The following is a 16,639-nucleotide window of genomic DNA, read 5'->3' as shown; positions in this document are numbered from 1 at the left end:
GGGGTGTTATTGTACGCCACTGGTGCTGTGCCCTGGGCAGATAAGGGTCCAGCCCAGGATTAGGTGTCTGTAGACAGAGACTTTTGTTGAGCCATTGCAGCCCCTTGGTGCTGCCTCCCTCCCTCCCTCCCTCCCGCTCTCTCTCTCTCTCTCTCTCTCTCTCCTTGTTTAGCCGTTGCTCTCTCTCCCTTTCTGCTCTGCCAGACTGTGCCCCAGCTATCCTCAGCAGCTCCTGGTGCCAGCCTGGATCACTGACAAGGAGTTGGAAAACGTGGCAGCCTTCCGCTCCTGGAAGAGGTTTCCTGCAGTGGTTTATAGGTTGGTTTATGTTTGTTTCTCCCTGAGCTTTTCAACCAGAAAGTTAACTTCCTCATGTGCTGATTGGCCTTTGTGTTTTTTGAAGGAATGAAACCATCTTCTTTTCAGCTCTATGTCAATGCCACGTTGAGTTTACTTAGGCCAGCAAAACATGGCTTCAGTGAATTGTAGTTATTGTATGTTTAATGAACAGTGCTCAAGAGCCTTTGATCTTTTGTTTTTGGAAAACTACACCAACCAGAAATCTTAACTTTGTGTGTTACAGCACCTGAAAAGAATAAAGCCAGTGGTTCCCGACCTGGTTGTGTTATGAAAAGGAAAGAAGGTCGCCTGCTGAACCAGAGTCATATGAAATGATTAGTTCAGTAATTAATTAGTTGATTGACAATTTCATTTATCAGCAACATTATTTCTTTGATATTTTTTTTAAATCAAAAAAGGAAAAAACTCACAGGCTCCAGCTTCTAAAGTTAGAATATTTGTATATGACGTTTAACTAAATACTGTTGGTTGGACAGACCTGCAGTTACAAGAGGTGAAGTTGCTTTAGGGCATTTTTCAGTATTCTTTGATATTTCATACACTAAACCTTTGATTGATTGATCAGAAAAGAAAATGTTAGATTAAATGATAATGGAAATAATTATTATTTGCAGCCCTGTTCATTTTCTTTTAATCATCAAAAAAGTCAACAAATAAAACATAATGTTGTGCAGGAGAAATGCAAAACAGATAGATGCTAAATGCTCTTAACTAGGAGATAACCCTTAACTCAGATTGACTGTCTGTGTATTTGTGCTCTGGCTAACCCCTCACACAGACACCAAAGCACGGGGGCTGTGATCGCCCGCTGCGGTCAGCCAGAGGTCAGCTGGTGGGGCTGGAGGAACGCTGATGATGAGCACCTGGTCCAGTCCATCGCCAAGGCCTGTGCCGTGGACAGCAGCTCCCGCAAACACCTCCCCAACGGTACCTACACCAACGGCTCAGACCTGCCTGATACTGACTTCGGTAAGAGCCTCTCTCACTGACATACTGTATAAATCGCACACAAACACACTCCCTCACAGCTGAGCACACACCTACCACCACACACAGACGTGGATCTGCAGCTGACACTGTTGCACAATCCGATGTGTCAGGGCTTGTCTCAAGCAGCAGGTTTACACACAGATCACAGTAACTTCTTATGTCAAACACATTCTGTTGATGTTACATATTTCTGTCTTTTTTTACTTTTTTGAAACCCTTCAGCCCTCGTTTCATGCAGCATGAATTGCACTGGGTTGTAACTTTGCTGTGTTTTGTGTCTTTGTCAGAGTCCTCCATGTCCAACAGCTCAGAAGTGGAAACGTTGGTCATCCAGCCCCATAAGTTACTTATCCTGGATGCCAGGTCCTACGCTGCTGCCGTAGCGAACAGAGCCAAGGGGGGAGGCTGTGAATGTCCAGGTAGGTCCTCTCAGCTCAGGCCCTTATTACAGGCAGACTTAGGTCAATGTGTGCTGTGGATTCAGTATCTCGGTTAACCACAAATGCAATTGTTCTCTGCGCTAAAATCAAAAACCACTAGCTTTTGTCTTCTCATTTTTGTCTCATTTGTTTTCCTCATGTTCCAGAGTACTACCCCAACTGTGAGGTGGTGTTTATGGGCATGGCCAACATCCACTCCATCCGCAAGAGTTTCCAGTCTCTGCGTTTCCTCTGCACTCAGATGCCTGATCCAGCCAAGTATGTTTTTTTTTTTGTTTTTTTTTCTGCCTCCAGCAGTGCCTCCAGCTTCCCCTAGTCACGACTCAGCTCACAGCTCTGCAGGCTAAAACTATTAAACCCTGAGCCCTCAAGCTTTGCTGTAGTAACTGTAGGTAACTAGTAATCACAGCTGTGTTTTGGCCCTGGTCATACATCTGTGCCTGATTTAGAAAGCCTGGCCAAACCCCAAGTGGAGGATCTCTTTCCATCTGCACTCCCAGCCTCGGTGCCACAATGATGTGTAATTAAATCACGCTGGCTTAAGAGCCTGTTGTTGAAAGTGGTTAGAAGACCAGATCAGAAAACAAAAACAGGCTCAGAAAGAAGTCCTCCCAACAATGCATCCAGGCTGTAATAGGGTCACACAGTTCATGTCTATGTGCTGTCATATTCGTCAGCTTTGAAGGGCCTTGTGCACGAACTTTCTGATGTTTATGCAAAACACAGCGGGCTATGCCGATTTCTCTCTGCTAATTGTCAAACATTTCACCACAGTGCCACTGTACTGAGCAAGACCAGCTGCTGAGCTTGACGTGTTATAAACATATAAAATGAGTATAAACTGTCACAAGCCTCCAATCATTCTGTCACAGACTCTTCATGTTTATAGTCAAGACAAACACACCAATAGAGCTCAGAATATTATCCTAGATAAGATAAGAGAAGTCAAACATTTACTCATAATTGAAGTAGGTCACGTCGCTCTCTGGTCATCCATGTAATGTGTTGAAATATTCAGTGACTTTTATCCAACCAGGCCATTTAGGCTGGAATCATCAGCTGTGATTTTGGGCACCTGACAAATGCAGGTCTTATATTTGCTCTACGTTTAGCTCTTTTCTTAGAATCTCCACCAAAATTAAGAAAAAGCTCTCTCTATCTCTCAAGCTGCTAAATTCCCCAATGAAGAATATTAAAAAAGTAGATAGACACAGAACAACATTGACGTCACAGTTGAGCTCGTAGCTATACAAAGCTGTGCAGAAGTTGTTGACGGGTGTTAAAGGGCTTTAAATCCTGTGGTATGTGGCATCGGATCATGCTTTGTACTTGTCCTTATGAAACACGTGTGGCATCACTTAGTATCTGAGGCGTGCAACCTGGTCTGATGTTTCTGTTTTTGCTCTGTTGCTGTCTGTGTGCCGGCAGCTGGCTCTCTGCACTGGAGAGCACCAAGTGGCTGCAGCACCTGTCCCTGCTGCTGAAGGCGGCGCTGCTTGTGGTCAACGCCGTGGATCGAGACCACAGGCCCGTCCTGGTGCACTGCTCCGACGGCTGGGACCGCACACCTCAGATCGTTGCGTTGTCCAAACTGCTGCTGGACCCGTACTACCGCACTATTGAGGTACAGATGAAGACTCTTTGATCTTTAGTTCCGTCCTCCGGCCCTTTGTAACATTTGGTCATTTAACAGGATCACATTTAATTTGTTAACTTTGAGGGGACATTTGTTTTTACTTTTTTAAAAAACTGCACATGAGTATGACTGGCCTGATATTGTGAAGCAACATTTTATTGAACCTAAGATCTTGTGACGTCTTTGTGCAGGGCTTCCAGGTTTTGGTGGAGACGGAGTGGCTGGACTTTGGCCATAAGTTTGCTGACCGCTGCGGCCACGGAGAAAACTCTGATGATCTGAACGAGCGCTGCCCTGTCTTCCTGCAGTGGCTGGACTGTGTTCACCAGCTGCAGAGGCAGTTTCCCTGCTCCTTTGAGTTTAATGAGGCCTTTCTGGTGCGTACCAGTGGCAGAAATCAAACACTACAACTGTAATGTCTTCTTAGATCATGAGATTAGACACTGCAGAATGTTTTCATCTACGTGGAAGGAAATGGCATGCCTCTGATTCAAGTGTGTTCACATTCAGTTTCCGATTGTGAGACACTGATATGCATTTACAGTCTGGGTGTGTTGATGAGTCATGTGTTGAACTCTCGTCATCTCTGCTCTCATTATCATATCTAAGGTGTTTGTACAAGCCTGTACATGTCAGCTTGTGTGTGTCTGCAGGTGAAACTGGTGCAGCACACCTACTCCTGTCTGTTCGGCACCTTCCTGTGTAACAGCGGCAAGGAGAGGGAGGACCGGCACGTTCAGGAGAGGACATGCTCAGTGTGGTCGCTGCTGAGACCGGCCAACCGCACACTGAGGAACATGCTGTACTCCTCACACTCCGAGACCGTACGTCCGCTGTTTCTGAAGCATGTTAAAAAAAAGTTTTCTACAAACAACAAAGCGGATTGAAGCAAGACAAAGAAGAAAATGTGTCAGTGGAATTAATTAAAAACAAAGTCTAGCCTGCTTAGGCCTGGGTTTCCAAATTCTTCAGGTCCAGACAGTGAAGTCTTCAGATGAATTAGATGAAACCCAGAGCTTTGTATTTCATAATGTCTTCTTAGATTTATTGTTAATTGTTGTGGTCTTAAACTTGATTTAGGAGTTTTTACCACCCTTCTTAGAATTGCATTTTGTGGTTTCGTGTTTGCATTTCTCTGTGTGGGTGTCATGGCCATAACTTCTTGATTTACCATGAGTGGAAATCATACTCCCAGAATAGCATTCACATATTCTTATCAATTCTGATTATTCAAATATTCACTTAGCCGGTTCCTTTGTTTCATTTTTCTTCCTGTGTTCAACCTTTAAAGATTTTTCTCCAGAGCATTTTGCTATTATTTGTCTCCTGATGACGTCCTGAGTTAAATGTGCAGCTGTTGTTGCAGGTTCTCCATCCAGTGTGTCATGTGCGCAACCTGATGTTGTGGACGGCGGTCTACCTGCCCAGCTCCTCCCCCACCACCCCTTCCGATGACTCCTGCGCCCCTTACCCTGTGCCCGGTGCCAACCCGGAGGATGCACCACTGGGCAGGTGAGCCTGGCGCGCTGGCACCAAGCCCCCCCTCTCTTCCTCCTTCATGTAAGAAACACAGGGCGAGGACTCCCACAGCTGGAGAGGCTCGGCTTTTCAACTCGTCTGCTTTGATACTTTGCTCTGCTCGAGCCCTCGCAGTCACAGATGCTGTTTTATGCTCTGCTTATCTCGTGTCTCATGACAGTAACACCATGATGGAAGAGCAACAGGAAGTTGTTTCATTGTGATGTTGACATACTTTGACAGCCAGCTCTGAGTTAAAGAGACCAAGTCTGATTGCTTCTCTCTCATTATGTTTGTGCTGTGTTTTCTTGTTTTGGTGAGGTGAATGTGATTGCTTTGTTAGCCATACATTTTCTAATGATTATGTTGCAGTTTCAGATTGGCTCATAGAGTGTCAAACACTTTGTTATATGATGAAATGCTGTTTCTGTGCATAATTCTTATCTCATTTCCTTCAGATGCACGAAGACTCGCTCCTTTGACAACCTACCCAGTGCATGTGAGCTGGGAAGCTCCCTGGCTCCTAACCGCCGCTCCAGTGACCCGAGCCTCAATGAGAAGTGGCAGGACCACCGGCGCTCTCTGGAGCTCAACATGGCAGTGGGGCCAGAGGGAGGGGGGAATCAGGATCAGGAGGTTCGGCCAAACGGAGTGGGGCCCTGCCCAGACGGAGTGGACTCTGAGCTGGACGACAGCCCGCAGCCGCGCAGCTCACACGCTGAGCTCGGACAGGGAGACACTGTGAGCCCAGCAGCAGCAGGAGAGGACGCAGAGGAGGCGGAGCTCTCTGTGGCAGTGGGCGTGGCTGAGGGCCAAATGGAGAACATTCTACAGGAAGCCACAAAGGAGGAGGCGGCCGATCAGAGAGAGGGAGGTGCTGCTGTCACTCATGTTGTTGACACTGTTGACACAGAGGAGGAGAAAAAAGCAAAAGATGAGGACGAGGACGAGCGTGCAAATGTCAACGGGACTGAGATGCAGAGAGAAGCATTTGCAAATGGTCACCTTCCAGAAAATGGTGTAATGGAGACAGAGGAGGAGGATGAGTCTCCACCTCTGCCCACACAGAAGGCAGAAGAGCTGGATGAACAGGCAGCTGAGGTGACTCAGGCACCAGAGGATCTGGTGAAACAGGATGTTGAAAACTCTTCTGTAGAGGAGGTTGTGCATGGACCCAGTGACTCCGGCTCAGGTGAGCCAGAGCAGCCTGCAGCCCATAGAACTATAACTAATGGCTTTGTGGACAGGTCTCCTGAAGAGCCAGATGTGGAGGAAGAGACCTGCCCTGACTCGGTATCTGACAGTGGTGTCTCTGAGCCAGTGGAGCAGGTGGATAAGAGGGCCTCCCTGATGGAAAGCTCAACAGAGACTTTAACTGAAGAGGCCTGTGGCAGGTTGGAGCTCCCAGCACAGCCGCCTGTTAGTCTGAGCCGTGCACCCTGCAGTGACGGCAGGAAACAGCCGCCCTGCTCCAGGAAAGAGAAGGGGCTGGAGGCAGGCGAGCACGGCCTTATCAGAACTTTAAATGGGGGCACCAAGCGAGCCCCTGTCAGTGCCTTTCAGTCTGTGAGTGCTGACCTCAACAGGGATGGGATTTGTAACGGCGACAGCTCTGACGGGGAGCCCTGCGGGGGTCCTCACTGGACCAAAGGGAATGGGGAGCGGGCCCCTCTGAGTCGACAAATGTCCCTAGCTAGCTGTAACTCCCTGATCCTCCATCCGCGGGGCAGTTGCTCCCAGCACCGCTGGTGCCACGCCCTGCTGGGCCGGGCCGCCATTAGCCCAGAGCAGCCGTCACGCAGTCACCTTGACGATGACGGACTGACGCTGCATACTGACGCCATCCAGCAGAGGCTAAGGCAGATCGAGGCGGGGCACCAGATGGAAGTGGAGACTCTGAAGAAGCAGGTGCAGGAGCTGTGGAGTCGCCTGGAGAATCAGCAGCACATCAGCTCTCACAGGATCAACGGAGACATGGGAGACGAAGTGGTAAGACACTGACACGTTGACCAGGTTTACCACCTGGACATTAAGTTTGAGTTGTAACTGCAGCCAGATAGGTTCCTTCAAATCTGCCGATTCTCTGTCTCCCCCCACGCAGACCTCAATGACAGACTCGGAGTACAACCTGGACCCAAACTGTTTGTCGCGCTGCAGCACAGAGCTCTTCTCGGAGGCCAGCTGGGAGCAGGTGGACAAGCAGGACACTGAGGTGAGCAGCTGGACTGACCTCAGGATATTTATTAGGGAGGGAAGGAGCAAAGATCTCAAAGAGATAGTTGTGTTTGTTCAGAGAGCTTGGATTTATGGAGCTCAGATCTCTTGTCAGCTGTGAGCTGACATTGCTCTGTACATTACAGGTCACTCGCTGGTACCCTGACCATTTGGCAGCCCAGTGTTACGGCTGTGAGAGCAGGTTCTGGCTCGCCACCAGGAAGCATCACTGCAGGTAAAGACTGAGGACTGTCAAGCTGCAGAAGCTCAAACCTTCAGTCACTCACTGTCAGCAGCCACTGCTCTCTGTCCTGCAGAGTTCAAACTCGCTCCTCTCATGTTCAGAACTGGTTCCTTGTATTCAGATACATCCAGACCTCGTCTAGATTCAGCAGCAGCAGATTTCAGTTCACACCAGAATCAGAATGACTCTTGAATTCTTCTCAAGTAACTTTTTATGATGGGTTTTAATGAAAGTCAGGCCGTTGACTAATTTAGGTTTCCAGCAGGGAGTTGCTCATTATTATTGATACACATATGCTGGTATGTTTCTTACTAGCATTGAGTTTTTGTCCAGCCTGCTCTGTTCTACAGATGTGAATACAAACTTCTCTGACCTCAAGCAAACATGGTTACTACAATCTAATCTCTTTAATGTTTTTGCACTATGATCAGGTCACAAAGACACTTTTTAGTGTTAAGTGTGAACAGGGCCTGGCTGTTCTGTCATTAGAGGAGCACTCCTTTGATTTAGAATAGCATTTGCACAAAGTTGTGGGACATGTGAGAGACAAACTTTAAAAAATGATCCCTATCACTGCAGCAGAGGCTCAGATACCCCTGACTTTGAGGCCCTCATAGAGAAACACCAGTTCCAACCTTTCCCATAATGCAGCTTGATAGCATCTCTTTTTTAAACCGTCCCTGCCTGGTAAACACCCAGAGCTTTCAAAGTCAACATCTGCAGTGTGTAACTTCAGTTTTCTGAGATACTCCTTTAATTTAAAGCCTGTCATGGTGACAGGTTGTTGGATTGGTCTATCTACTTTAGTGTTTGTTTGTCGAAGCTTCTGTCCTACAAGACAGTTTCAGCAGTAAAGCACTACAGCCCACAACTGTGGCGATCTTAGATTTTCTACGTTTTTTTGTTTTTGTTAAACTTTGTGAAGCTGACACACATCTTCAGCAGGAAGTGTGTTTTAGTGTGTTTTAAGTTTTCTCCACTGTTCAGACAGTTCTTATCCATTGTCTGCCCCTCTCCTCCTCTACAGTGGCAGGGAGCCTGTCCAGGAGGTCTGGTGAGATCCGGCTTCCCTGTCCCCCCACCACCCCACCCTCCACCCTTTTTACCGGACATTGCTGCACCTTCCTCGTTCTAATCCTTACACACACACCCCACCCCCACCCTCCCTCCCTGTCTCTCCTCACTTGCTGCATCTGGTTTCCCCCCCATTGTGTTTTAGTTGTCAGCAAATTCTCAGGGAAATCTCTCTTCATTACTGCGATGTATTGACTTGAGTGTGCGTCCTGCAGCGCCAGTGTGTTTTCATTCAGTGATTTTTAATTGGCTGTGACCGTGAGCACGCTGCTGTCAGTGGTTCAGCTGTGTTCGGTCGAGGGCTGATTCTTATTTTTCCTGAAAAGTTTAAATCTAAAAAAAAAAAAAAAGACTTCCTCAACCTCAACCCTCCTCCTGCCATAGCACCACATCAGCACCCCTCCCTCCCACCACCCTCAACACACAACCTGGCAGCATGCTGCCCCAAACCAGCCCCCTGCATCTCACCTCCCAGCAGCACAGCATGGTCCTGAAGGCCATGCAGTCCACCTGGTGGTGTAAGTGGCTGCAGACAAAATTAGATGAGGTTTTTTTTCTGCTCAGGGTGAGTACAGGCAGGCAGAAGGGACCACTGTGTGTGTAAGTGTGTGAGCATGGCCTTACATCTGAATCTGAGCATGGGTATCTGAAGCCTCCAGTGTGACCTGCCTTCCTGTCCAGTGATGGTAACCTGTGTTTTTAATGGGCTGAATAATCAAGTTATCACTGCTGAGTAGATGAGCACCTCTGCTAACCCGGCATGTAGTGAAACATCACAGCAAAGTGGAACTGTGAGCAGGAGCGGTGTGCAAAGTGGAGGTCTTCACGGGTCCAACATTCTGGACCTGCTCTGAAATGGAGCGTGGAAAACCCAGCCGAACCTGATGTGCATGAATGAATATTTATAAAAGAGAGACGAGATCAGAGGGAGACCCGAACAGAAAGAGAAGACAAACACCGACAGCAGCGTGATGCAATTTCATCATTTAACAAGCAGTGGTGGAAAACATGTTCATGTTCAAAGAAGAATTTATATAAATAATTCAATGTCATAATATCAACCTCCTGCACCAACAATAAGACAAAAGACTGTTCTCATGTAGTCAATATCAAATTCCAGTTCCGGTTCCCTCGTTAGAACAACGCTCTGGTGAACTGTGAAGTTCACAGTTCTCGTCTTCCCTCTCGCCTCAAAACACTGTTTTCTCCCTCCGTAACGTACCACGTGATCAGAGCTGACATTGTGGAACCGTGAAGACCTCCAGTGCAAAGCTCAGGATGAAGCACTCAGCACTTTGAGTTTCAGACCTGCTTTACTCCTCTTGTATCATGTGTCCCCGGTGATCAGATTGTAATCAGACACAGCAAACACAAGGTGAAAGAAACAACTTCTGTAAGTTTGTTTGCTCACAGCAGACACATTTTCATATCAGGGTCCTGTTCTTCAGATGTGAGCTCACTAATCCAGACTAACACAGTCCTTTAATTCTCATCCTGCTCACTTGGTTCTTCAAACACAGAGATTTGTTTTCTTAATCTTTTTATGAAATTATGTACAATAACTGTGAGCTCTTATTTTGAAGCAAAGCTAGCATGATTAGTGCTGATCGTATGATTTTGCTACAGACAAGAACATTTCTAATGTAGCTGCAGAGAAGTTGCTTAAAGCCAAGGCCCCCCCCCCCTCGAAAAAAGATATTCTAAATACATTGACTGTTGATGAAACTGTATGAGCCCAGTAATCAGTATTACTTAATTACACACTCCACTCTGATAGGCTGCACTGGTATCAGCACTGATTCTGATCATATTAAGCAGATCACACACCAGCGATGACGTGACCAATCCTCATTTAATAGTGTCTTTGTCACAGTCATTGAATTAATTATTTCTGCTATCAGTTACATTGAGTCACAGTGGGCCACCAACTCTGTTTTTAGTCTCTGGCCTCATGTTATTTACATGAAAATTCTTCATAATTCAGATTATTATGATTTCATGCAGTGGGGCAACATATCTCGTGTTTGGGAAAACCAGAGCAGTGGCTCAGATCAGTTCTCAGTATCAGCTGTTTACACGTTTTTACGTGTGATGCAGCATTTAATTAGAATGTTTATTTTAGTGTTTAAATGACAAGTTTCCATCAGAATGTCATAATTAACTTTCTGATATATTGTTCCATAAATCTAATAACAGTCAGACACTTATAGTTGGATATTGTTCCTCTGGTCTCTGTATCCTTGACTATATTTGGATCGGTTCTTATTTTAAGTAAACCTTTTTTTGTAATTTTATAACCCATTTTATCATGTTGAGGTGTTGCTATGATATTTACACCAAAAGCAGAATTGACATGTTCTCATCTAAAATCAATTAAATTTAATTGTAAAGTCTTAAAGACAAACTTTAATCTCACTTTGAAGAACTCTCAGATCCAGACTTGTGTCAAACCATCAACAACCAAATCAAGATAACTCGGTTTTCCACATGTGAAGAACAGGCCTTGGTTTGAATATGATGGGGGTGAGTCTCATGTAAACCTGATCTAAAAAGGAGGCGCATGGTAACTGTGGGTGTAAAGAGGCTCTGTCTGGGAGTCCAGCAGTGACCGCTCTGTGTCCCCCTGCAGGAACTGCGGTAATGTGTTCTGCGCCAGCTGCTGTGACCAGAAGATCCCAGTGCCAAGCCAGCAGCTGTTTGAGCCCAGCCGCGTCTGTAAGACCTGCTACAGCAGCCTCCGGCTCACCTCGGTCCCCCTTGACCTGGAGCTAGAGAAACCCATCACAGCCAGCTCCAACTGAGGCTCAGAGGACCGGGACAGGAGAGCGAGTCGGGCTGAGCTGCCAGCCGCTGACACAGGCCCACTGCTGAAGAAGAGCACAGGAGCTACACAGAATGTCCCATGTACTTTGTGTGTGTGTGGCAGATATGGAATTTAATGTGTATATACAGAGGATGGCGTGGTGGCGGAGCTGAATGACGTGTTTGCAAGATGCCGAGCGCTCTGAACAGTGGGTGTGCACAGGGGTTGGTGGTGTGCGAGAGTGTGTGTGTGTGTGAGAAGAAATTGCACATTCACCACACAGAGGGTCTGTGGCAGTGATGGGACTGCACTCCGAAGCCAGAGGAGTGAGGATGGACATCCTGGTGCCTTGGACCAGGCAGGCAGAGAAGGTCGTCTCACTGTGTCGCTGAAGTAGATTCAGTGGCTTGGTCCATTGAATCTGCTTCCCCTGCTCATCCACGCTTCTCATCAGACTTCTACACCATCGTGGACTTCTTCTTCTCTCTAGAGGCTGTGAGGTCAGAGGTGATGTGGAAGATCTCCGGGCAGCCGCGAGATAGTCCCTCAGCATCAGAAATGTCTGGATAGTGATGTTCACAAATGTTGTTTAGGGAGAAGCTTAAAGGGTCAGTTCACCCAAACTACCAAAAACACATTTCCTCACTCCCCTCTTGAATCTAACCTGTATCTACAGTATATTTGTGGAGGTGAAATGAATTAGGCCTGAAAATATTATTTTCTTTATCGATTAACCAGCAAATCATTTTTTCAAAAAGTCAATGCTTCACTTTTTCTGTAAAATGTCAGAAAATAGTGAAATGTATCCATTAAGTTGTCTCAGAGCCCAATATTACATATTTAAATTGTTTGTTGTTTGTCTAATCAAATGTCCAAAATTCTAAGTTTAGTTTAATAACATATGACACAAAATAGCAGCATTTCTTTTTACATCTGACAAGCTGGAATAAGACAGTTTGTCATTTAAAAAAAAAAAAAAGATTATTGGATAATTTTGTGAAAGTTTATCATTCAATTATTATATAACAAATTATTGTTTGTGGGGCTCACAGCACTTAACGTGCGTTTACAGTGGTACCCCAGTGATCTAATATTACTCTTCAGTTTGAGATTTTTAAAAGACAGGCCGACATGTCCTGACCTCCAACATGCTGAATCCTACATTTCCCATAATGCAATTCCAAAGTGTTTTAATAATAATCATCATAATAATAATATGCCGTCTGCCAGGTAACCACCCACATCTTTCAAACTAAACACTGGCGTTCTGGTTTGTGTTAGTGGTTTCAACATCTGAGGAGCGGTAACTCTAATGACATCACTGTGACATCATCAGGGTAATTTGTTCAGACTTGACAAAAGCCGAAAATTATATAGTAGTAGTACTCCTCGTGATGAGTAAACTGACCTTCAGGTGTGAAATTGGTGTTTTCCCATAAAGGGTTAAAAACGGCGTCATTTATTCCCCTTCATTCGAGGTAATTTAATGTATTGGGTGAACTGACCCTTTAACGCACTGTGGGCTGAATCTCAACATATTTGCTTGCTTTTGCTTTGGTGAGTTTTTATCAGCTCTTCACACAGGATTGCTCAGACGTGTGTATATACAGGATATACAGCTTGACATGTAAATACAAAACAGAAAAAAAGAATTTTGCTGTTTGGAGTTTGTGTTTTTCAGTGTTGAGATTCAGCCCACAGTGCAGACGAGGAAGGACGAGGGTTGTGATCATTAACAAAAATGCTGTTAGGATATTCAAATAGTTTTTCTTTCTTTTTTTGAATACTGATCTCAACCACAGTGAGGAGAGTAAATGATTATGATTGTTACTATTCAGCCATGTGAGTCTTACAACAGGACGTGTTATTGATCTGTAGAAAAGGCTTTAGAACATCTGACCCTTTAACAGCTGACGGCCGCTCAGCTCTTCCACCCTGACTGACTGTTATTACTCGTCCGCTGGGAGCGTAAACTGATGTGTTGTGGCGTTGTCGGTTTGTGTCAGACAGCAGACAAGCTGCAGGTTGTTTGTGCTCGACACAGACTGACTGACTGTGTCATCTCTCCTGTTAGCCATACCTTCATGCCCTTCACTCACAACAGCCCCCCTTTTCATTCTTTTTACCCAGCAGGCACTGGGAGCTGGACTTCTCCTCACCTCTCAATCGTGTGGTGGAAATCAGAAGTGAAGGTGTGAATTTGACACATTTAAATTTCCATGTTCAAATTCCTAAGACGAATTGTTTTCTTTTTTTAATTATTAATATTATTATTTTGGAGGCAGCGGTGAACCGTGACCTCACTTGTGATTTCTGCTCTGATTGGTTGAAACGTGGAGGAGAGCAGCAGCAGTAGAAAGGGCTCTTGGCGTTTTCCTAAAAGTCTGTAACTCCACAGTCTGTGAGAAGCTTCACTGAGACGCCCTCCCTGCCTAACACACACACTCAATGACCTTGCACACACGCTAACACACACGCACACATACACATTTTTTTGTAAAATAAATGAATAAAATAATATATTCAGATACCTATATAGCATTTAAGAAAAATGTATAGAATCCTTGAATAGTGGCTCACTTAATTAGTCACCAAAAAGTTTTTTTTTTTATTTCTTTTTTTTCTTATGTTGTCAATTGCATAAAAATACCTATATTTTGCAGCCTGTTGAAGATGACAGGTGTGTTTTTTTAAATAGAGAAGCAGGGTGTCCTGTTTTGATGCTGCAGTGGTTTTCCCTTTTAAATGCGATCATTACTTGATTTTATTTATTAAGGTTTTGTTGTTGAATTGCTGTTTTAAGATCCAGACAATTCAAATTGCCACAGGATAATCAGTGTTTATGAGACGAGGACTGGAAGATGGTTCTGATCTGTGGCTACGATGACCCTCGTCATTTCTGTTTTCTATCAGCCAATCACAGCGTGAAATGTGGATGAAATGATTTCCCAATCCACTTAGAAGCAATGTATGCAGGGGGGAGGGGGAGGGGGATGGGGTGTGAAGTCAGAGGTGTCATCGAGCATCATGTGACCTCTGACAATCACATGTCAAAATAAAATAACGAGTGTGTCTTTAGTCAATGAGACGTCTATGCACTGAGAGAACCGTGGTCCAAAACAAGCAGCCTGAACCCAAAATAAAAGCCCCTGACTCTCACACACAACAACAGAATTAGTTCATTCTAACTCATCAAACAAACAACAAACAAACAAACACTACCTCTACTTTGTACACACACTCGTTCATGCACACACACACACACACACGCACACACACAGACACACATTCACACTGAGCTTGTAATCGCTGAGTGACTCGTATTTTCCAGATTTATGTCATCAAGAAGGGCCTTTTGTTGTTATTATTGAAATTCTGTGTTTTGTTTTGTTTTTCCCGTTAGTCAGCTGGAGCGTTAAAGGTACAGCACACCACCACAGACTGTCATTTTAATGATGATGATCTTGTTGAGACTGCCAATCTTTTTATGCCTCATCGTCCAGTTTGTCCTGTCGGCAGAGGAGCCTGACTGCTTCTTTAGCAGTCGGCCAGAAAGTCACACGATAACAAAGTTTTGACTGTCAGATGAAATGCATTAATATAACTGTGATCATCAGCTAAACTATTTAACCACACCGGCGCTATATGTGTCCCTGACATCTCTGTTTGGATTTCAATGTGGTGGTAACATGATGGAAGTGTGCAGTGGGTGGTCAGAGCAACAACAGGCTTGAAGTGTTTTTCTCACTGTGCTCCTGTGGAAGTGGTGAATGTGTTTAATTCAACAGCTCAACCTTTAGTCTTTGAAAGAGAACAGAAAAAAGAGGAATTGTTTTCCCCTCGTAGATGCGAAGCTGTGATTTCTGAAAATAACATATTTACAAAACAAGCAAGCGAGGCATCGAGCGACCAAACATTCATTTAATTTTGAACTTATTTAAGATGGTGCTACTGCAGCAAGTTCAACTTTTCTCTCGTCTTCTGCAGATAAACCAGAATAGTGACTTGACATTGTAGACTGTTCAGTATATAATGGTGATGTAAACCTGGCCTCTAATCTAAGATCCTATTAACAGCTGATTTACTCCAAGGCTTCACACTCCTCTCTGACTGTCTGTGTCCTAAATGTTGAAAGAAAAGTTTGAGTTTGATAATGCTTCATAATTCACGATCTCTTAAACACAGACTATCAAACGTTGACTTAATCAGAGAAAAGATGGCCGGATGAGACGTGTGATTTCTAATCATCAGCCCAGCGTGAGGCCGAGGCTCCTTCACGCTCCCTGCAGGCCGGCAGCACAATACTCACTCTGTAATTTCACCACCATCACAGGCATGTGGGACACCAAGCTTGTCTTGTTCAACAATCCATGAATGTGAATTGTTAAAAAAAAAGTTCTTTTTTTTTTTTTGCACATGACATAATTAATTAATTAATTAGACACTGCCACAGAGTGCATCAAAAAAAAAGCTGGAATGGAAAGTGTGCTGTGCTTTTCTGTGTTGTCATGAGCATGATGGTTGGTAACTGGTCATCAGAACACGCGTTGCCAGGATGATCCCTTGCTGTTTTTGTTTTGTTTTTTCTTTCTCTTGGTCTGCTTATGTTGTATCTCTCTTCACCTGCGCTGACGTGCTCTATCAGAGGTGTCACTGCAACGGCCCAGTAATCACTTGACGTGAGTGTGAACACGTGAATGCATCGAGCTCTGGTGTGACTGTGTGTATGTGTGTGTGTGTGTGTGTGTCTCTCTCTTTTGGTGGAGACTGGTGCCAAGCAGTTTTATTACGGGTCTCTCTCAAAGGGATCACTCGTGCTTTTGTTTCATTTTCCTCCTTCCCCCCCCCCCCGTCTGTTTGATAAGCACTTTGAACCTTCTCATGTCTGTCAGAGGAGTGTGTAGCTGTACATAGCGATTTCCTGTAACAACAAGTGCTCCTTGTTCAGTCTGAATATTTTGTTTTGTTGGATTTACTTTAAAGAGCATTACATTGTTGTAGAATTAAAGGAGAAATAAACTAGATAAACCTACTGTGTTGTCTGCTAGCAGCACCTGATACCTGCTCTCACTGATACAAGCTGACACGGTTGGAATATCTGCAACTGAACACACACACAAAGAAGAAGACAGTCAACACTCAAACACTTCAATCATGTTTAATGCATGTACTGATATACATCTCTAAAAATCATACCGTCAATACTGTCTAACATCGATGTCTACTTATTGAATGCAAATTCGAGTGGATACATGACAGAAAAGAACAACTAAGAGAAAGAATCAAGATCGAAAAGCGACAAGTGCTGCTCTAAGTTAGTCATGCTCACTGATGTGACGAATGGAGGTGGTCTTACTGGC

The 16,639-nt window shown here is 44.9% G+C and overlaps 1 protein-coding gene across 3 annotated transcripts in view; it reads left to right on the top strand.

Moving 5' to 3' along the window:
* The window catches only part of mtmr3 (myotubularin related protein 3), a 26,585-nt gene extending 10,274 nt beyond the window's left edge, over nucleotides 1-16,311 (top strand). The window contains exons 9-21 of one of the 3 annotated variants that reach the window (XM_023397673.2): nucleotides 205-318; nucleotides 1,139-1,329; nucleotides 1,638-1,769; nucleotides 1,937-2,048; nucleotides 3,219-3,414; nucleotides 3,618-3,803; nucleotides 4,080-4,250; nucleotides 4,793-4,938; nucleotides 5,403-6,933; nucleotides 7,046-7,156; nucleotides 7,305-7,393; nucleotides 8,430-8,456; nucleotides 11,106-16,311. In XM_023397673.2, the coding sequence (XP_023253441.1) occupies nucleotides 205-318; nucleotides 1,139-1,329; nucleotides 1,638-1,769; nucleotides 1,937-2,048; nucleotides 3,219-3,414; nucleotides 3,618-3,803; nucleotides 4,080-4,250; nucleotides 4,793-4,938; nucleotides 5,403-6,933; nucleotides 7,046-7,156; nucleotides 7,305-7,393; nucleotides 8,430-8,456; nucleotides 11,106-11,277 (3,178 nt within the window). In that variant the 3' untranslated portion in view covers nucleotides 11,278-16,311. The remainder of the gene's footprint in view (nucleotides 1-204; nucleotides 319-1,138; nucleotides 1,330-1,637; nucleotides 1,770-1,936; nucleotides 2,049-3,218; nucleotides 3,415-3,617; nucleotides 3,804-4,079; nucleotides 4,251-4,792; nucleotides 4,939-5,402; nucleotides 6,934-7,045; nucleotides 7,157-7,304; nucleotides 7,394-8,429; nucleotides 8,457-11,105) is intronic. The other 2 variants (XM_087171650.1, XM_023397675.2) reach the window with 2 other exon arrangements.
* Nucleotides 16,312-16,639: the final 328 nt, after the last annotated feature.

Source organism: Seriola lalandi, unplaced genomic scaffold (assembly GCF_002814215.2).
Source record: "Seriola lalandi dorsalis isolate HSWRI2012SDOR001 ecotype SW California unplaced genomic scaffold, Sedor1 jcf7180002054883, whole genome shotgun sequence".
In the NCBI taxonomy this organism is placed as follows: domain Eukaryota; kingdom Metazoa; phylum Chordata; class Actinopteri; order Carangiformes; family Carangidae; genus Seriola; species Seriola lalandi.
Note: the sequence above shows the minus strand (reverse complement) of the source record. Positions and strands in the feature narration are given on the sequence as shown.